Here is a 21,928-nt window from a genome sequence, read left to right as displayed (position 1 = left end):
TGCATGCCAAAGCACACTGTGCCCTCTGGTACCCTTGCTTCCAATCGCCAACCATGCTCATTTCCTTCCTTTTTTTGTGGTCCCTTTTTGTGGTGATCATTTTAAACCACGTCATCCAACAAATGTTTTATGGTCAACCTTAGCTTGTTCATAAGCCATAGCAACTGAAAGATTAAACTCTTAAATATGTGTCTGGGCAGTGTCTATTAAATAGCAAAAAACAATCAGATTTTAGTATTTTATTTCCTTGTAAAATGGCTGAACTAAATTAAACCCTTGTTTCCCATTTGTTCTATAATTTATAGTGAAACAGAACAAAACTATCAATGATAGCTAAAAGTATTTCCAGATATTTAAACAATTTAAAATAAATTTCTTCTGCAGAGATGCAAAGCATCTCAACACTGGAATGAACAAATGCCTTAAATTCAATGGAGTAAACCTTTAGAATGAAGAGGAACTGTCATTTCACCCAAGCCGAAGACAATAGCCTTATGTACTTGTGTGCTCTGTCTTTGCTGCTTCTCGTGTTTCAAGCCTTTCCTGTGGGATCAGCACAGCAAAGTGCAACTTACCAAATGGTTTAATGACTGGTTAATTCTTTCTTCTCCCAATGGAAAAGCAATGGCAACACAACAGTAGACTGCTGGCTTGACAATCTTAAACGTGAGCCTTTGCACATGTAGGTTTATCATCATTTGGGTATACGACTAAGCAAGTCAATGAACTTTTTTTTTTTTTTAGCAGTTTAATTTGGTCCTGAGAATGTTGCAGTCTTTATTACCCCTTTTGCATTAATCCACTTTTCTAACCACCTTTTAAGCTTTAATTTTTAACACTATACACCAAGTCTTTGAAATCAGTGATCTGTTATTTAACTCTAAAGCATTTGACACTTCTTGCCTTAACAGTTTTAAAAACCACACACAAAAAAAACTCTGTAAGTAATACAGTAGGCCAAAAGTTTCATCCTATCTATCTTGCAGTTTACCTATCTGATCTCTGTAATTATAGTTCTGTCATTTAAAATATACTATTTAAGTCTAATTTTTACATTTCAAAAATTATCTTCAGCAGTAACTAAGTATATTTTCTGTGGATTCTGAGAATGTTATTTTTCAGAATGTGAGAATATATATGTACATTTATAATCTTGTGACTTTAAAGTCTGTTTTCAGATACAGTATGTAAATACTTGTAAAAAAATTTGTATAATTTTGTGATAATGTAGTTTCCCAAAAAAATTATTTAGAAGGCATTATGTTATTAGTAAATGAGAGCACTGTATAGAACTGTTCCTATTTTCTGCACTTGCCATTCCAGCTGCCTCCACCGTCCATACCCACCTCATTCATCCTGTCACAGAAGGCAGGAAAACTGGGAACTTTACCAAAGTAGCACTCAGCCTGAGAGGCCTGTATAATCATGCTTTTCAAACTAAATTAATTTAAAAATTAAAAAGCAGAATTGAATATTTTAAGCAGCCTCAGTACCTTTGGCCAATGCTGTTTTCATGGTGGATTATGAACATTATATAATCTTTGGGAAAAGTGAAAGTAGTACAATTTTTAGAATAATGACAACTGCCTCACTGCATCTCTCCACTCACACAGCAACCGTGTAGCCCCCTAAGCTGCAGTACCATGACTAACCATGATGTCAATTTCATATGCTGATCCTCACAACAGCAGTGCACAAACATGCCCCAAATATTTTAACAGAATTTAGCTCTTCCTTAAGCTGTCTTTTCATAGTAAAAACAAAACAAAAACACCCAATGTTAAAACCACGTAATAAACTTACAAACTTGAAAAATTAGACACTTCAGATAGATAGGCAATAAAACTTCATATTATGAAAGCAATATATTCCAAGTTTCAAAGATTTGACAAGTTCTGTAGAGTATCTTTCATCAGTACATGAAAACTTCCAAACTGCATGATCTTCTGCCAGGCAGGGCTGGGTGCTATTCGCTGAATGAACAGAACCAAAAATTGTTTTAATTATCTGCTTTGTATCCATATATACCATATATCTCAGTTTAAAAAGTTGACTAGTTTTAAGCAATAAATATTTGGTCATAAGATTACAATATAAATGGCAGATTTTTAAAAATAATTCAATTATGTCACGTAGATAAAAGATATAATACCATATGTAATTACATTTTTTGGCCACACTAAAATATTTTGAAACTTCCTTTCAGTACTTCCCAGTTGCTAATGTCAAAGAAAATGGATGTGAAATTCAAGTACAGTACACGTATATATACTCCTGCTGGCCTTAGTATATGTTTGCGTAGTATATAATGAGAAGTTAAAATCTGGCTGGGTGTGGTGGCTCATGCCTGTAATCCTGGTACTTTGGGAGGCCACGGTGGAAGGATATCGCTTCAGCTCAGGAGTTCAAGACCCCATCTCTACTTAAAAAAATTAGCCAGGTATAGTGGCACACACTTGTAGTCTCAGCTACAAGTGGGAGGCTGAGGTGGGAGGATGGATTGAACCCAGGGGTTTGAGGCTGCAGTGAGCTATGATAGTGTGACTGCACTCCAACCTGGGCAACAGAGCAAGATAATCTAGGTTAAAAAAGTAACCACTGGATAATGTAAAATTTAGCCCATGTAGTAAATTATTTTGCCAAACGAGCCTTGTATAATTAAACAGCAAAGAAAAAAATTCAAAGTAACAGTCTAGTTTCCAATTTTGTGTGCTTATAAATTAAGAAACTGCAAATTAGAAAAAAGAATTTGAACTGACATTAGAAAAACGAATTTGAATGTTTACCTGGTTTGAGGTCGAATCCATTTCAAGGCATGTCGTGGTGGGACATTAATGGTGGGATGGTAGAATGTGCAGTCCGGTCTTGTACACTGAGTGTTAAACCTACAATGCTGAACAGAGATAACAGAGCTTCAACAATATCCACAAGGCTAATATAAGTAAACACATTATTTTATTATTTGAGACAGGGTCTCACTCTGTCACCCAGGCTGGAGTAAAGTGGCATGACCTCTCGCCTCAGTCTCCCGAGTAGCTGGGACTACAGGCGTGTGCTACCAAGCCTGGTTTTTTTTTTTTGTTTGTTTTTGTTTTTTTTAAGAGATGGGGTCTCTTAAATGTTGCCTAGGCTGGTTTCAAACTCCCGGGCTCAAACGATCCTTCCACTTCTGCCTCTACCTCCCAAAGTACTAGGATAGCAGGCCTGACCCACCTCACCTGGCCAACGTACAACTTAGGAGACAATAACCAGCCCACCCTAACCATTAACAGAGTAAGAGATTCCATCTATAAGGACCATTTTAATACTAGTGAAGCCTTGAAAAATGGACTTAACCTTGAGACACAAAATTCTAGTCAAAGAATCACAAGTACAATTTCAAAAGGTAGTTTAGCATACCACAAAAACTTCTAATTATCCCTTACACTCTTCACTGAGTACCCTCATCTACGCCCAGTTACAGATGGGGGCAAGTGAAGGCCTTCATATGGTCCTCAAGCTACCGGGGCAAGAAGGAGATAATTCATTTTGACCAACTAAACATCTGGAGATTCATCAACCATCATCAGTACAAGTTTGGATGGTTTTAAGCAGTACCTACTGGATTTCTTCATCCCAGTTCTGACATTAGGTTCAAACTGCCCCCAGTCCCCGCTAAAACCCATCCATATACTTAAATGCAGGGAATAATGGAAAATGTGACTAGCAAAGATATGCTTCTCCCCACTGAGTGCTTGGGATACTAACACTGAGCAGTTTCAGACCACTTGGCCTAAGGGGCCAGATGGAGGTTCAGTGACAAGGAACAACTTAATAGTTTTACTGGCAAAAATCGCAATTACTTTTGCACCAATGTAGTAACTCTGACAAGAAGTTAAATGAGGAAATTGAGATGTTGTCACTAAATTTTTGAGAAAACAGAAGTTCTTACTTTTGGATGATAGAAGGGACATTCCATCTTCTTACAAGCAGGGAAGTAACGGCAGAGCTGACTACTGGAAGGTGGTGCTGGTGGTGCAACTGCTAACAAAATAAAAACCAGGACTGATCTCCAGTCTGTTTGGAAAACCCATTTTTAATGCAGTCTACTGATGTTTTTTTTGAAAGTGAAAACCATTTTTAAGTTAGAATGGTAAGGTTTATATATTCACTAGTCAAAATACTTCCGAATACTACAGATAGGCACACTTGCTCTTTAAAGACTGGCTGGATTAACTGATCCTGCCAAAATTATTTCTGAAACCATCTTTTGTTTGTTCAATTCCATTTACAGTCACAAAATGCCATTTTATATTTTCTACCCAAATGTAGTAGCACAGTCACTCACCTGGTTTTGGAGACAGTACTGGAATTCTTCTACTCACATGAGTGAAGGGACAATCTGGTTTAGTACACTTTGCATCATATTTACAATTTGGGTGAACAAACAAACATTTTTCAGCAAATTTACAATTGGGGAAGGCTCTACAAAACAAAAAAAGCATATTTCATATTCAATCTTCTCAATGCATTATTAGTTTTTTGTATAAGGGCTCTTTACACTCCCCGTCACTACTTGTTTTGAGAAATGCAAAAAAAACAGCAACAAAAAGAATATTTTAAAATAAGACCATATATCAAAATAGGACACAATCATTTATTCCAAAGCTTGGGATAACACAAACACAGGCTTTCAACTCAAGCCAAGCCACCAAGAAAGACAAGCTTTTGTGATAAAAATCACACCACTTAATAAAAAAGGTATATATTTTATGCAGTGAACTCATTAATACAATAAAACACATCCTCTATGCAAGGCTTTGTGATACAAAAAGACTCATCCCATACTCTCCTTATATGTACAGCTGTATTATTCCCACATCATTTCCTTAAAAGAATTAAAAATGAAGATTCCATCCGTAGGACCTACCCCCGGCAAAAAAAAAAAAAAGGCCCCAAAAAGCCATCTCACAAAGCTCATTACATTGAGCCAGCCAGCTTGTAAGGAAAAATTTAACCCAAGTCCAAAATATTTTCATTACCCATAACTAACTTTTCCCTCAACTCCTCAAAATCTGTGTATACTGCGTGTGGCCAAAATGCATACAAACTGGGGCAGTTACCATATACCCATCTGCTTAAACGTACAGAATTCTTAAGGAACCCCAGGTATTTCAGTATCTCACAGGTCCGAGGCACAAACAAAGCCCCCCCAACCCTTGCCTCTCAACAAACATACATGAACAAGAAATATGCTGCTCTGCAGAGGGCCATGGTAATTGTCACTCCATTTAGTTATAAAACTAAAAACTTGTCCACAGAAAAGAAAAACAAAATAAGGTGTAAGATACAGACGCTACACTGAAAGCCAAAATCAGCTGGCTATGACTTGCAGGGTGAGATGGGGATGGTATTCACTTGCAGGATGAGATGGGGGATGGTATTCACTTGCAGGGTGAGATGGGGGATGGTACTCACTTGCAGGGTGAGATGGGGGATGGTATTCACTTGCAGGATGAGATGGGGATGGTACTCACTTGCAGGGTGAGATGGGGGATGGTACTCACTTGCAGGGTGAGATGGGGGATGGTACTCACTTGCAGGGTGAGATGGGGGATGGTATTCACTTGCAGGATGAGATGGGGATGGTACTCACTTGCAGGGTGAGATGGGGGATGGTACTCACTTGCAGGGTGAGATGGGGGATGGTACTCACTTGCAGGGTGAGATGGGGGATGGTATTCACTTGCAGGATGAGATGGGGATGGTACTTGCAGGGTGAGATGGGGATGATACTTGCAGGGTGAGATGGGGATGGTATTCACTTGCAGGGTGAGATGGGGGATGGTATTCACTTGCAGGGTGAGATGGGGATGGTATTCACTTGCAGGGTGAGATGGGGGATGGTACTTGCAGGATGAGATGGGGGATGGTACTCACTTGCAGGGTGAGATGATACTTGCAGGGTGAGATGGGGGATGGTACTTGCAGGATGAGATGGGGGATGGTATTCACTTGCAGGGTGAGATGATACTTGCAGGGTGAGATGGGGGATGGTACTTGCAGGGTGATGGGGGATGGTACTTGCAGGATGAGATGGGGGATGGTACTCATTTGCAGGGTGAGATGATACTTGCAGGGTGAGATGGGGGATGGTACTTGCAGGGTGAGATGGGGGATGGTACTTGCAGGGTGAGATGGGGGATGGTACTCACTTGCAGGGTGAGATGATACTTGCAGGGTGAGATGGGGGATGGTACTTGCAGGGTGAGATGGGGATGGTATTCACTTGCAGGGTGAGATGGGGGATGGTACTTGCAGGATGAGATGGGGGATGGTACTTGCAGGGTGAGATGATACTTGCAGGGTGAGATGGGGGATGGTACTTGCAGGGTGAGATAGGGGATGGTACTTGCAAGGTGAGATGGGGGATGGTACTTGTAGGGTGAGATGGGGGATGGTACTTGCAGGGTGAGATGGGGGATGGCACTCACTTGCAGGGTGAGATGGGGGATGGTACTTGCAGGGTGAGGTGGGGGATGATACTTGCAGGGTGAGATGGGGATGGTACTCACTTGCAGAGTGAGATGGGGGTGGTACTCACTTGCAGGGTGAGATGGGGGATGGTACTTGCAGGCTGAGGTGGGGGATGGTACTTGCAGGGTGAGATGGGGGATGGTACTTGCAGGCTGAGGTGGGGGATGGTACTTGCAGGGTGAAGTGGGTGATGGTACTTGCAGGGTAAGATGGGGGATGGTACTCGCACTTACAGGGCGAGATGGGGGATGATACTTGCAGGGTGAGATGAGGGGGTGGTACTTGCAGGGTGAGATGAGATGGTACTTGCAGGGTGAGATGCAGGGATGGTACTCACTTGCAGGGTGAGATGGGATGGTAGTTACAGGGTGAGATGGGGAGATGGTACTTGCAGGGTGAGATGGGGGATGGTACTCACTTGTGGGTTGAGATGTGGGGGATGGTACTTGCCGGGTGAGATGGGGGGATGGTACTTGCCAGGTGAGATGGGGGATGGTACTTGCAGGGTGAGATGGGGGGATGGTACTCACTTGCAGGGTGAGATGGGGTGATGGTAGGCACACTCATCCCCGTTTTTACAAGCAGGCCAGTACTTGCAGCGCTCCAAAAGTTTTTCTGGTTTCTGTGCCACACTCAGTTCACTCATCTCAGCTACAAAGGGAAAGGAAATAAAAGTATTTCATTCATTATGATCAATTCAGTACACAGCACCTTTAACATATTTCCCTCAAACCCCAGTCTTAGAATCTTCTGTTAAATGTACAGTCATATAAAATAAGTGAGCTCAAATTATGGGATTAACACTGGCCACAGAATCCTATAAAAGGTTGCCAGGAAGAAGACAACAGTTCTCACTGTGAAAAGGAAAGAGGACAGTGACTCTGCAACTACGGCCAAATTTTTCACCAAAAATTCTAATTCTCAATACTAATTGATAGCTGAACTAAAAATAGAGAAGGACGTCAAGTGGGGAACTAATAAAATTAAATAAAAACTGAAAACAGGTAAAGTGATAAGGAGATGTGACTCCTCACACGCCAGCAAGATGATGAGTGGCCCAAATACAAAAGGATTCCCACCTGCTGAGCTGTAAGTCCAGGTGCGAAACTCAGCAATGTCTTTTACTTTTTTTTTTTTTTTTACGACAGGGTCCTGCTCTGTCACCCAGGATGGAGTACAGTGGTGTGCCAGTGGCGTAATCTCGGCTCACTGCAACCTCTGCCTCCCAGGCTCAAGTGATCCTCCCACCTCAGCCCCTACCAAGTAGCACATGCCACCACGCCTGGCTACGGGGTTTCCCCACGTTGCCCAGGCTGGTCTTGAACTCCAGGACTTAAGCGATCCACCCACCTCGGCCTCCCAAAGTGCTGGGATTATAGGCATGAGCCACCGCGCTCAGCCAGCAATGTCTAAAAAGGGGAAAACATTTTTACCTACAATGGGGTCACAAATGCCATCACTTACAGAGACTGGGCAGTTCCCCTAACATAGCAAGACTGACTGGGCTGAAGATGATAAATGCAATAAGGGACAGACAGGGAGCAGCAACCTGGAAAGCAAGTGCACACCCATCCACTCCACTCCCTGTGCCACATCCAATCACAGCTTCGATTACTATGACAGGGCACAGTGGGACCCCTGTTGCCAGATTTTTATCCTGTTTCAGTAAGCCAAAAATCTGCCTTCATCGAAATTGTAATGCTGGCAATTTATTCAAATAACACTGAATAAGTAAAATTACAGCTACAGGCAATAATCAGCTGCTAATTTCTGGACTGAGACACCTTAAACTCCCCACAAAATAGCATCATGGGTATTATGTATTATGGTTCACATTCATGTTCATGAAAACAAGTATCACTTCAACTATATTCCTCTAGTCCTCTTGCCAGAGGTCGGTTAAAATCTGACTCTGCCACTTAGTTGCTCAGCCAGACACTCTGCAAATGTTAGCTAACTTTTCGGAATTCTGTTTCCTCATCTATACAAAGAGAAAATAATGTCTTCCTTAGAGTCTGACGATTAAACAGAAAAAATGCAAAACAGGCAACCAGTCGTAATAGCAGCAGCAGCTAGTTCTATGAGTACTTACTGTTCCAGTGACCCACATTCTGTCCTCACTACAGGAGAACAAGGCACACAAATGCAGTCATGCAGCCCAGATAGGAGCAGCATCAAAGAGCAATTATGACTATGCCTGATACAAACAGTTTTCTATGGTACTTTAAAAATAGTAAAAGTCCTATTTAAGCTTTAAATAGGATGTGGTGGCTCATGCCTGTAACCCAGCACTTTGGGAGGCCAAGGCAGGCAGATCACTTGAGCTCAGTAGTTTCAGACCAGCCTGGGCAACATGGTGAAACCCCATCTCTACAAAAAATACAAAAAATTAGCCAGGCATGGTGGTGTGCACCTGTAGTAACCAACTACTCAAGAGGCTGCGGTGGGAGAATCACTTGAGCCTGGGAGGTGGAGGCTGCAGTGAGCCATGACTGTGCCAATGCACTCCAGCCTGGGCAACAGGAGTGAGACCCTGTCTAAAAACAAAACAGTACAAGTCATTTTAGTTCTAAGATACAAGAATAATCGGTTCCAAAGAAAATGTGAGATGACTGGAAGTTTCTCTAATTTTTACAGGTTTTTTGTGTCATCCCTGCAGAGTAAATGTGTCTTACCCTTTTCCTATAATAAATTACACACAGCAGACTATAATATATACACAAGAACCCAGTACAAATAAAAGATTAAGAGAATACCCAAGAGAAGCCTAGCTGGAAAGCAAAGTAGCTAGATACTCAGGAACAATATAATACTTTACAAAGAAACGTGATTATTACAATAATACCTTACAAAGAAACTTTATCTTTCTTTTAAAAACATTAAGTCATACGAAGGTCATGCCCCTAGTCTTCACTGGCTGACACCGACTTTGTGAACTATTAAAACTTTCTGTTCAAATCTTAAGAGGCAAATTCACCTTTTATTGAAAGCTATAGGCCAGGCGCGGTGGCTCACGCCTGTAATCCCAGAACTTTGGGAGGCCGAGGTTGGTGGATCACTTGAGGTCAGGAGTTGGAGATTAGCCTGACCAACATGGTAAAACCCCGTCTCTACTTAAACTACAAAATTAGCCAGGTGTGATGGTGCATGCCTGTAATCCCAGCTACTTGGGAGACTGAGGCAGAAGAATGGCTTCAACCTGGAAGGCAGAGGTTGCAGTGAGCTGAGATGGCTCCATTGCACTCCAGCCTGGGGGACAGAGAGACTCCATCTCAAAAAAAAAACAAAGAAAGCAAGCTATAAAATCTGTGCTGCCATATGACAGTGAGTGAAAAGACAGCAGGTTAAAACAGATGTTGCTGTTGGTAGCATCCTTGAAACAACCCAACATAAAACCAACCAGAAGCAATTGCAGTTTCAAACTCCCTGCTCACACGGGAAGTGGTGCAGAGACTAGAGACTCCTGAGAACTGTTCTGCAGGAGTCTCTCCAGCCACACCCCTATGCTAATCTTACAAAGCTTCATCCTTGAGCAGCAGGGAAACACTGAGTCCCCAGTCAAAGCAATGGGAAAGGAGGCTCACCACTCATCACGGCTGTCAGCACAATGGCCACAGCACTGGCAAGAATTTTTACTAACATATTATTTATGGTGTCACTGCTGCTACATGTATACCCCATAAAGCCTCATATGGACATCTACATTTAAATGAAACCAGATCCTAATAGACCAAAAAATTAAGGTACCAAATTGAAAATCAAGAGTAGTGAAAACACTGGAGTCTTCTCTTTAGACAAAACATACAGAGTCAATAAATCGGGACTGCCTACTGCAGCTTTTACTATTTTTTAAGTTTTTCTTCCTGTTGATAGGATCAGATTTTCAACTCCCTCTACTAATCAAAACCACGACACTACGTCATTGATTCACAGCAGGAAACGCAACCAATTAAAATAAAGCTAAGTGTTATCGCTCCACTAACATATGATTTCCCTCTAAAGTCTATTCTATTTTTAATGATCGAGAAAGGTATTCAATACATTTTCATATCTCTTCCAAGAAGAGGATTACTCAAGGAAATGTTTCAAAATCCATTACTGTTTTTCCTTTGAATCTGTACGCTTTTAAGATTGAGTAATTATCCCTCCTGCCAATGAAGAGGTGCTTCTAAATATTTTAGAAGATATAAGGAACATAATTACCATTCTCTATCATGAATGGAAATGATCAGTGGCGTTGCAGCTACCACTGATACCCAGTGAAAGAAACGGTGATAAGAAACTGTCACCTGCCAAAAACGATGGCGCTATCTGAAGTGAGTTCATCTGAGTTCTGCTAAATATTACTCTTCAACATTAATTTAAACAGTTCCAAGATCTTGATAGATTAGGTGAGAAACTCCTTTCAAAGAAATTTCACTGAGGTAGAAATAGCATCAAATCTAAATTTTTCTCTCAAGTTAATTGCAAGAGACTATTGCTGATAAAAGGGCAAAGTGGCAGTACAGTTTCTGAAGAAAATACAAAGGTAAAGAAGGCAACAAGAATGGTGGTTCATCCTTTAGCCAGCATAAGCGGAAGAGGTCTCTCAGGTTCCATGGCTGAACTCCAGTTTTCAAACTGGAGTAACAGCCCACCTATGAAAAAGACACAGGAAAAAGAGTCTGAAATGTACTTGGTGGGTTTGTCTGAAAGAAGAAAAAAGGCCATTACTGAATATAAATAAAAGCAAGGCCTTTAACCAATATTCATTCAAGGTAGAGAAACAAGTCAAAGATTCCCTTCACAATGACAGCACCCTGAAAATCTGAGCTCTCAACACACCGTTAGAAAAGCTACCATTTGGGTCCTCAAGCTGCCTGCTCAGCAAGTGCAACTGCTGTGGGTGGAGGAGACCTCTGAGTCCCTTGTTTGAGGCTGCAGTTTGGTTTACGGGTTTCATTCCTTCAAAGCACATGTCCTCCTCTTGATCTGACATGTATCCTGGGGGGCTGGGGACACCATCCAGCGTCACTATAAACTTGGGACTTGCAGGTTTATCTGGTTGTACAAGATCTCTGCCAGACAGATAAAAAATACCATAGAATTAGGGAAACAAACACAAAACGCTGAGCCCCCTAAAGTGCTCTTCAGCAGAACTATCACTCCCTTGGCTTTGCGTTTGGTTCAGTAAAAAAGACTAGGTAGGGCTTCCCGGTGCAGCACTGGTGGGCTCTCTAACACACGACGGCCATGAACAGTCACAGCGGCATCACCAGTGACCCTCCAGCCTGTACTTACTAAGGACAATCTCCCCTCAAGCCTGACCCCATCACCCATTCGATCTTCACGGGGTCAACATGGAAACAAACCAAAAAATTAGCATCAATGCTCAGAACACAAGGGCCAGCAGCATTTATGCTAATTATCTGTATGTTTCTTCTTTTATAGAAACAGTCAATTTTCTAAGGGAAAAATCACCCAAACCTGATCTGCCAACTCTCTTTAGAGTTGATTATGGTCAGCTGGCTTTTAAACTTGCATGTCCTGAATTTGCATAAAGAAAAGAATCTTTAATAGAGTTAAATCATACACTGAGTTGTAATTTGTAGGTTAATGGATTTCTGACCAAGAAAGATGAACTGGAATTCTTGAAAACTGAATTTGGCTAACTATTCATGGGCTAGCTACTGAATCAATGAAAGCACTCTACGCTAGGGGTTAGGGTGGGGAGGAGGGAAGCTGCAAATGAATGGTTAACCTTTACTATCTAATCACACAAATTAACTACACAAGAAAAAGAAACCATCTACCGTGTCTGCATAAGGTGTCCTGAAAGTACCCGAAGGGAATCTGCAGTCTTCATCCCCGACTCTTGGTTTGGTGCCACTACTATTTCCTCAGACAGCTTTGGCTTCTTCAGAATAAATGATCTTGTGTCTGCATGGACCATGGATTCCATGTCATAGTAATCTGAGCCAAAAAAATTGGCCACAAATGTTTACTTTTGAATATACCTTACATTCCCAACATTATACATGTGAGAAGAATGTCAATCTTTTATATATTCAAATTATTTCAAAGGAAAATCACAACTGGTTCCACTCAGGAAAACAGGGCTATAATTCTATTCCAAACATGTTTTCAAAGAACTCAAGGAGTCCTTTTCGCGTAGGGCACGGCACAAGTGATTCTGATTAACACTCCCTATCCACAGCAGAGAAAGGTTCTCAGGTGAGGCATCTCAACAGATATTAACAATATACCCTTAAAGTACAAAAATCTTTTCTAAAAACCTGGAGAATTTGAGTCCTAATGCTCCCTATAATTAGAATACACAGACTGCTGAACCACTTTTCCAAAATCTGGTTTGTTCACTTTGCACAGTACCACTTAGAATCATGTCCTGATAAAAAGAATTCAAGTGGTATAATTTCCAGTTGGTTATAAACCGAGGACTACTTTAAAAGGTAACTGAAAGGTGAATGGACACTTAAACATATGTATCAAGAAAAACACTGGCCTTTAATGCAAATAACCATAAGCTCACATCATCTACTATTTTATAAAATATGCCAAGACCTACAACCCAGAATGGCTGACCTATCAATACGCCATCAACGGACTAAAGTTAATACACTTCTTTTAAAGCTTAGAGACCAAAATTTACAGGATATTCATTTATGTTCATTCACTGAGTATTTACTGAACAACTAAGAGAACTGAGCTAGATACACAAAGAAAAAAAGAAAAGCAGACACATATACAATTTCAGAATAGCATGACCCAAAAGGGATGTGAACAAGGTGCTGAAAATACAGAACAGCCCACTCCAGCCAAGAACCAATGAAAAGCTTAGCAAGGAGGAACATCTGAAGTCGGCAGTAAAGGAATAAGCAGGAATAAACAAGGAGAGAGACTCGGAGAAACAAACACAGCACTTCAGGCAGAGGAAAACGCACGTAGAAGGAAAGGGGCTTTCACAAGGCCGAAGGCATCTGAGAAAGGTTAGAAGGTGGAATGGCTGGAAGGGTGTGTGTGGCGGGCTCAGCGGTACATACCAAGGAAGGCTGACACATATAATAAAGGTACTTCTATGTCTCAGTGACTCTGGATTCTGGTCTATAAGTAGTAAGAAATCAAGTGGCCTGGTGTGGCGGTTCATGTCTGTAATCCCAGCATTCTGGGAGGCCAAGGCACAAGGATTCCATAAGCCCAGGAGTTTGAGACCAGCCTAGGCAACATAGTGAGACCTCCCATCAACCAGAAAATAAATAAATAAATAAAATTAGCCAGGCGTGGGAGCACATGCCCGTAGTCCCAGCTACTTGGGAGGCTGAGGTGGGAGAAGTGCTTGGGCCCAGGAGGTCAAGGCTGCAATGAGCAGGATTGTGCCACTGCACTCCGGCACGAGTGACAGAGGGAGACTCCATCTCAAACCAAAAAAAAAAAAAAAAAAAGAGAAAAGAAATCAAGAGAGGTTCCTAAGGAAGGAAGTGGCCTGATCAAATTGGTTTTTAGAAAAACAGTGTTAAGAAAGAACCAGAGTTCTCGACCTGCTGTTGCCCGGGACAGAGGGTGAGGCTCTGAATGAAAAGATTCTCTGCTGTCTGTCCTGGTCTCACACACCTGACAGGAAGAGAAGACACGCTCCATCCTGGGAAGGGGCGTGCCCGCCTTCCCCAGCAAGGGCAATACAGATGGTAAAGGGAGACAGGCGGAAGAGAAAGCTGGGATGAGAAACTTAGCAAAGAAAAAGAGCAAAGTTAAAAGGGGCAAAGATACATTTCAATGTTAGATTTAAAGTCTTTGTGGGACTCTCCCATGTTTAAGAGGAAGTAGAAAATTCAGATTTGACCCGTAGGTGGGGGGACAGAAATAAGATGCTGAGTCAAAACCGAAGGTGACAGAAATGTTTAACATATTCAGGGCGGCCGTCTCTCATTGAATCCTCACTCAAAGCCTACAAAGTCGGTTTCCTCCCATGTTACAGATGACTGTTTGCAGCTCCAAGTTATTAAATGATTCACCGAGGTCTCACAACTATCAAAGGTGGGTCCCAACAGTGGCCCAAGGGCTGCTTCACTCCTTCCCACCACTCTGCACTTTCTGAGACGGAGTTCTACCAGTTCATAGGTTGGGTGAACACAGAAGAGATGAAAATAATGCTGAAGGTGGGAGAGAGCAAAGCTAACCTTTCGAGGAGGAATGGAGGAGATGAGCTGACACATGAGAATGAAAGGGAATGAGAAGAACAAAGACAGAGTGAACTGGAAGCCAAAAGGTCAAAGCTTGGAAAAGTATGGGAACCCAAGTGTAACATGCTCCAGGGCTGAGGAAAGCGTGCACCGGTCCCTCCCGCACACCTCTCTGCAAGCGGAATGTTAGCAGCCCAGGTCACATGGAGACCAGACAGACGGGGGAGTAAGTAACATCTTCTGAGTAGAGACCACAGGCTGACCCCATGCATTTACTTTTTGTTCCCTCCTGAAAGCCCACAGAAATGTCAATAAGGGTTTTGTTTTTGTTTTGAAAGCATGAACTCACAAAGAAAATAAGTGTAAAAAGAAATTTTCAAAGTGGAAAACAGATGATTAAGAACTCAGGGGATCTATAAAAGCTGAATTCTAAGGCAATAATGAAGCAATCCAATTCAGACCACAAGATTCTCCAAAGGCTCAGGAACTGGCAGTAAAAGGGACCTTAGGAAGAAATGGAAGAAATGACAGGCAAAAAAGAGGTGTATTAGATGTGTCCAAGAAGCAGTTAGTTCTTCTTCAACTCTAATTCCATGTATCTGTTTTCTTTGTTTGAGACAGTCTTGCTCTGTCACCCAGGCTGGAGTGCAGTGGTGCGAGCTCAGCTCACTGCAACCTCCGCCTCCTGGGTTCAAGCAAGGCTCCTGCCTCAGCCTCCCTAGTAGCTGGGATTACAGATGTGCACCACCACGCCTGGCTAATTTTTGTATTTTTTAGTAGAGATTGGGTTTCGCCATGTTGGCCAGGCTGGTCTGGAACTCCTGACCTGAAGTGATCTGCCTGCCTTGGCTTCCCCAAGTGCTGGGATTATGGGCGTGAGCCACCGCACCTGGCCACTGTTTTCTTGGTTTTGATGCTTGCCACACCAATCCCGACCTCTACACTGAAGACACCTGGGACGACTGGTGATGTGCTTTCCTGTAGATAATCTTCGGAGAGGCCTATGGATGAAGCATTAGGGTCTCTGCCAGAAAGATGCTACGACAAAATCACCTGAAGGTACACTGTTAAAAATTTTTAAAGGCAATTAGATTTCCTGATAAATCTTTACCCACTGCATGCATTCTCCCTTGGAGAAAGTGGAGCTTTAGACTCTTCAGAGGATAAGAACAGAGTCCCTGGACCAAGAGACACCAGCCATGATGAAAGAAGTACTGGACTGACAATGGTTGGGGGAGGGTTAAATAAACATTACATAATAATTAATGGTGAGGTGCCTCCCCCAGCCTTCTTTCCCCACTTAAGCTCGCAGAACTCTGACTACCAGGCTATTACTTGAAAAACTTTGTTTTGGAGAAGCTGACCAGCCTGAGAGGAAAGTCTTGAAGGCAGTGACATCAGGGTGCCCACAAACCAGACAGGCAGGACAAATCACTTTCCACCACAGGGTCTAGTTTCAAATAGAAAGTCAAAGCGCCCCATGCCCCAACTCATGAGCCCAGAATACCAGTGACCTTCTGAGTGCTCCACTCTTAAATGTAAGACCACCTAGGATCCCCAGACATCAGAGGGGAACCTCCAGCATAAAAGACAGCCAAAACAGACCACTTAGAGAAAACAAGACCAAGCACGGAGGGGAAAAATGTCAAAACCACCTTTCAGATCCACAGAGAAATAACAAAGAGTATTGTGTACACAAAATCAGTATGTTTTTAGAAAATTAATAGAATATGCAGAAACAAAGGGATCTTAGAATAAAAAATGTGATAGGAGCTAAGGACTGCAGTCATTCATAAGCCTCACAGAACTACTTGCTATTTCAAACTGCGTGCACCATGGGTACAATGAAAAGCTGAAGGAGGCAGAAGAGAAAACATGCACAAGAGCTGATGAAGTGGATCCCACACACAGATCTCGGCTGTCAACCTTTTCAAATACTCCTGTGGAGGAAGCAGGACCGACTGCTGGGAGATGAGAGAGCAAAATCATGGGCAGAGAATGTCTGAACACCTCTACAGAGAGAAGAGAGGAGGCAGAGAATGAAGTTGGAGGAGTGGGTGACATGCCAGTGGCTCACCAACCCGGTGGGATCTGGCCTCTGGTGGAGGCAGACCCTTAGGGAGGAAAAGCACACTTTCTGAGCTGGAAAGCTGGGGGAGGGTCGGGGAACAGAGTGACTGACTGTGGAGTCCTGACTGAGAGGGGTCTAGGGACCAGAGCTTCCCACAAAAGACAGACTTAGGGGAAACAGAAGGACTGAGATGATTCCGGGTCTCTCATGGTTGCCTGTGTTTATCCTGCAGTCATTTTTAAGACACTGAACATGCATCTGGCAGGGGCTGGGCACTGAGGACAGAGATAATAAAAATGAAGGCATCAGCTCCAGTCCTGGAGTAGCCCCTGGCATGTGTGTCTGTGGGGAGAGGAAAGGAGACAGGCAAACTAGAGTGGCTCTAGAACACTAGAACAACAAGTTCCAGGTGTGGCCCTGGTGATAAGACTCCAAAATGAAGTACAAGAGGATAAGGCTAACCAGGTGAAAAACAGGATACAAAAGCCACTCATGGCAATGACAAAAGCTGGGTAGAGTGGGAGGGTAAATCAGAAACGCAGGTCACTCCTGACAGCAGGAGAGTGACAGCTGACAGTGCTAGGGACACACTTGGAATGGTGTGAAAGGAACAAAGTTTTCCAATGAGGCAAAAAATTATAACACTATATAACATGAAAGAAATGCAGATATTATCTCCTGGCCCTAAAATATTTTCACAGATCTAAATATAGCATCTTAGGGCAGGATCTAAGAGATCCGAGATACGTTAAATGGGGTGTAAGAAATGGAAATGGCAACTGAAATGGCTGGATTACAGTACAACTCGAAACATTACCAACCTTGACTCATCTGCAGAGTTTCTGCCATTACTGGGTCGATCTGCAGTCGGGATAATAATTGCCTCTGTTGAGTTCCTAGAATATAAATTTTAAAACTTCACTAAGCTTACAACACAGACAATACCAGCATGTGGTTCCTAAAAATCAATCCTTCTGGGTTCTTAACTTGAAGTCTTAAAACTAACTTAAAGCTTCAACAATTCAATTTAATAGTATTTATAGACCAAAGACATATCCTGTAAGACAAAAAAGGCTGTACTCAGGGTTAAACCAAAAATGCCAATTTAAAACACTCCTGGTTCTCCCTCTGTGAGGACATCAGTTTTCCTGAATTTGAATTCTGCGGGGAAAGTAAAGGTGGCAAACGGGTGGAAAATCCAGGAAAAGGCACCTTGTGGCCCAGCAGCTCGCATCACAGCCAAATGCACAATAAGCATGGCAAGCACCTCCCTCCATCACCTGAGCTCTTACCATCACGACTCACTCATGACCTTTGAAGATAATCGAAATAGCAAAACAAAACACTCTCATCATCTAAACAAGAGTTCCTAAAAGACAAACTCTGGGCTTCGATGCATGCAAAGAAAACAATAAGACACTCAGCTCTACAATCCACACCTTATGTTAGCAAAGCATGACAATAATTCTTTGCCTCTCCCACAAGAAAAGATGTTCAACTACTTATTTCTTCTAAAATAGGCTCCTAACATTAATTCCTATTATGTTCACTATTCCTAACAATAATATGCCCAGCAGTCTGACTGCACAAAATAGGGACAAAGAACTGATTTTTTTCCATCCTCGATTTGATGTTAAGCTCCTTGAGGGGAGAATGTCACACTTTTCTGTAGCCCCCACAGTGCTTAGCAGACATCAGGCACTCACTTGCTCATTATAAGGTACTGCACTACAGTGTACAAAGGGATGTAACTGATAGGGTTGCAAATACTGAAATCTTACTAAGATGCCCACATGCTGATTTTGGGTATATCCATTACAGGTGGCTTCACAAGGACAGGCTTTGCTTACTCAGTGCAAGGATGTTAAGCGGGCCATCTCCCACCAAGCACCACATTTCATTAAAAGGTGTTTTTAAATTTTAAAACCTATACTCGATTTGAAATTGTATCAGTTAGTTTCCTTTAAAACATAAGTTATATGAAATTTTACTGGTGCGTCCCAAAAAAGTGAATTCCTTCCAGAATTATTACCACAAAAAAACACACATTCTGAGGAACTGTAACGAAGATGACACTTAGGTCAAGTTGCATTCCTGTGGGAAGCTTGGAAAACTGAGGTGAAAAGTTACAGGAAGAATGCTCTTTCCATCCAAATACTGCAACAGGTCTCCTTCACATCAACAGTACATGATGAAAGAATGAGACATTTTAAAATAATTTCACAAGACACATGAAAGACCACACTTCCACATTTCAAGTTTTGCTTCATCGCTCTAGGTTCATCTGTCTTTTCAAAACATCGTTTTAGAGAGCTCCATTAAAGAGGATGGAATTCTGATCAATTCTAGATTGCTAAGCTAAATCAAGCAGAATCCAAATTTGTCATTAAAGGTCCATGAAAAATTCAAGTTCTCTGTAACTTGCTCCCTCCACATCAGAGCTACAGTCAACATACATGGAAAGATACAGATCAAAGGATGGGTACCTAGAACATATCATATATTAAGAGTTTACCTTTCTCAACATTTCTAAGGAAGCCGATTATTTTTACATCAGTAGTTCTTGACTGTGATTCAGTATCCTCTTCTTGATCTTCAAACTGTGTGTTGCATTCATATGTTGTTGAATATTCATTCATTTTAACCTCCAAAGATGAAATTTTTGCTTCATTCTTGGACACTCTAACATTTAGATCAAAAAGATTTGCTTCCACTGTCAAAATAGCTGCTTTCATTCCTTTAATTTCATTGATATCAGCTGATATTTTCCTTAAAAGGTGGGCAATATTGTCTAGCTCATTCAGTGAACAAGAGGAGCTTGTTATGGAACCTAAGTCCACTGGCTCCGGCGGAAGAAAAATTGGTAGAGGTGGTGATGGAAACTTTGAAGACATTCTCATAAAGGTGATAGGAACCTCAAAGACATTTTCATAAAATTCTCTCCCTTAAAATCTGATAATTTTTTCTTCACAGCTCATTAAGTTATTTCATCGAAAGTAAAAGCAGTGATCAAGGCTGTTACCTTAAGACGTATTAAGAGCAAATAACATCTTAAAACCTGTAATTCAAAAGATGGGGTTGTACATTTCTAGAGTCAGAACTCAAAACTAAATGTGAAAAAGCTAAACATACCAGACCAATTGCTCTTCGCTACAACTAAGAAGCCCTAATATGTAGGGCCCTACATCCTCTAAGTACCATCTGTATAGCTCCTCTTCCAGTAAACCCTATTATTACATACAAAATAATCCTGGTTTCTGATTGGCTGAAAACAGACATGTGTCACACAAAGAATTTTCTATTATTTACTTCATATGATGAGAGCACTGAAGCGCTACTTTATAAGTTAAGCAATATAACATTAAGTGCTTTACATCTAAATATGATATGAATTAAATGTACTTTTCCCTTTTCATCATCTAAACCATAACATTTTTAAGCTTCAGATTTCTTATTTGTTTTGAGTTGTATTTCCCCTTGAAATTAGTATATAACATTACTGAGATTGACAAATCCTCTGGAGGGAAAGGGCGGAGAAAGTAACTGGACCCGTGATCCACACAAACTTCTTTCAAGATACATGTGGTAATGACAGAATTCAACTTCACTAATATAGTATCGTGTAAACTTAAGGATGGGGAAATAAGAACTCAGCCTTGGCTTAATACTAGACCATTATTAGACAGGTGTTTCTTAAATATTCTCTCCCATTTTGTTGTCTTTTTTTTTTGATAGTATCTTTTGAAACACAAAAATACTAAACTTTGATGAAGTCCGATTTATCTTTTTTCCTTTGGTTGCTTGTGCTTTTGGTGTCATATTTAAGAAATCATTCTGGAATCCAAGACATATCTATTTTTTTCCCTAAGAGTTTCGAAGTTTAGGTTTTTGATCCATTTTGAGTTATTTCTGTTTATGACATAAGGTAAGGTTCCAACTTCATTCTTTTCATGTGGATATTCAGTTGTCCCAGCATCACCTGTGGACACCTATTCTTTTGCCAATAAACTGTCTTAGCACCGCTGCCAAAAACTGATGGGTCGTGAAAGTATGCATTTACTTCTGGATTCTCAATTCTGGTCCACGGGTCTGTATGGTCATCCTTATGCCAGTACCACACAGTCTTCATTACTCTAGCTTTGTAGTAAGTTTTGAAATCAAGCAACATAACCTTGCCAACGTTACTCTTTTTCAATAGTTTTGGCTATTCTCGGTCCCTTTTTATTTCCATATGAATTTTAGGAGCAGCTTGCCGATTTCTACAAAAAAAAGCAATTTGGGGTTTAAACAGGCATTGAGTTGAATCCATAGATCAACTTGGGGACTACTGCCATCTTAAGAATAGTAAAGACATCTAGGCTGGGCGCGGTGACTCACGCCTGTAATCCCAGCATTTTGGGAGGCCAAGGTGGGCGCATCATGAGGTCAGGAGTTCGAGACCAGCCTGACCAATGTGGCGAAATCCTGTCTCTGCTAAAAATACAAAAATTAGCCAGGTGTGGTGGCGCACGCCTGTTATCCCAGCTACTCAGGAGGCTGAGGCAGGAGAATCGCTTGAACCCGGGAAGCAGAGACTGAATAAGCAGAGATCGTGCCACTGCACTCCAGCCTAGGCAACAGAGGGAGACTCCATCTCAGAAAAAAAAAAAGAATAGTAAACACTTCCAATCCATTAACACAGAAAATCTTTTAAGGTCCTTAATTTGACAAAGGACGTTTTTACTTTGGTTTACTCCCCAAGCAAACAAATAAGATATGCAACATACAAGGATGCAAGTTGGTAGATGCTGCTCACTACAGCCTCTTAAAAGAAGAATCCTGGCCTGGCACAGAGGCCCACACCTGTCATTCCAGCACTTTGGGAGGCCAAGGCAGGTGGATCACTTGAGGTCAGGAGTTCGAGACCAGCCTGGCCAACATGGCAAAACCCTGTCTCCACTAAAAATACAAAAATTAGCCAGGCGTGGTGGCATATGACTGTAATTCCAGCTACTCGGGAGGCTGAGGCATGAGAATCACCTGAACCTGGGAAGGCGGAGGCTGCGGTGAGTGAGATTGCACCACTGCACTGCAGCCTGGGTGACAGAGTGAGAATCTGTCTCAAAAAAAAAAAAAAAAAAAAAGGAATCCTTATTAAGAATGGTAGTCTTTGATTTCCCAGTCA

General features: G+C 41.8%; 1 protein-coding gene across 13 annotated transcripts in view; it reads right to left on the bottom strand.

Annotated features, from left to right (window-relative positions):
• Positions 1-224: 224 nt before the first annotated feature.
• The window catches only part of ZC3H14 (zinc finger CCCH-type containing 14), a 51,477-nt gene continuing 29,773 nt past the window's right edge, over positions 225-21,928 (bottom strand). The window contains exons 10-17 of one of the 13 annotated variants that reach the window (XM_019009868.4): positions 17,586-17,660; positions 12,309-12,468; positions 11,341-11,573; positions 7,047-7,167; positions 4,328-4,464; positions 3,932-4,020; positions 2,787-2,893; positions 225-1,973 (exon numbers count right to left, since the gene is read on the bottom strand). In XM_019009868.4, the coding sequence (XP_018865413.1) occupies positions 1,967-1,973; positions 2,787-2,893; positions 3,932-4,020; positions 4,328-4,464; positions 7,047-7,167; positions 11,341-11,573; positions 12,309-12,468; positions 17,586-17,660 (929 nt within the window). In that variant the 3' untranslated portion in view covers positions 225-1,966. Of the gene's footprint in view, positions 1,974-2,786; positions 2,894-3,931; positions 4,024-4,327; positions 4,465-7,046; positions 7,168-11,340; positions 11,574-12,308; positions 12,469-17,585; positions 17,661-19,279; positions 20,065-21,928 lie in introns of those variants that run through there. The other 12 variants (XM_019009866.4, XM_031001617.3, XM_031001616.3 and 9 more) reach the window with 12 other exon arrangements.

Source organism: Gorilla gorilla, chromosome 15 (assembly GCF_029281585.2).
Source record: "Gorilla gorilla gorilla isolate KB3781 chromosome 15, NHGRI_mGorGor1-v2.1_pri, whole genome shotgun sequence".
NCBI lineage: Eukaryota > Metazoa > Chordata > Mammalia > Primates > Hominidae > Gorilla > Gorilla gorilla.
Note: the sequence above shows the minus strand (reverse complement) of the source record. Positions and strands in the feature narration are given on the sequence as shown.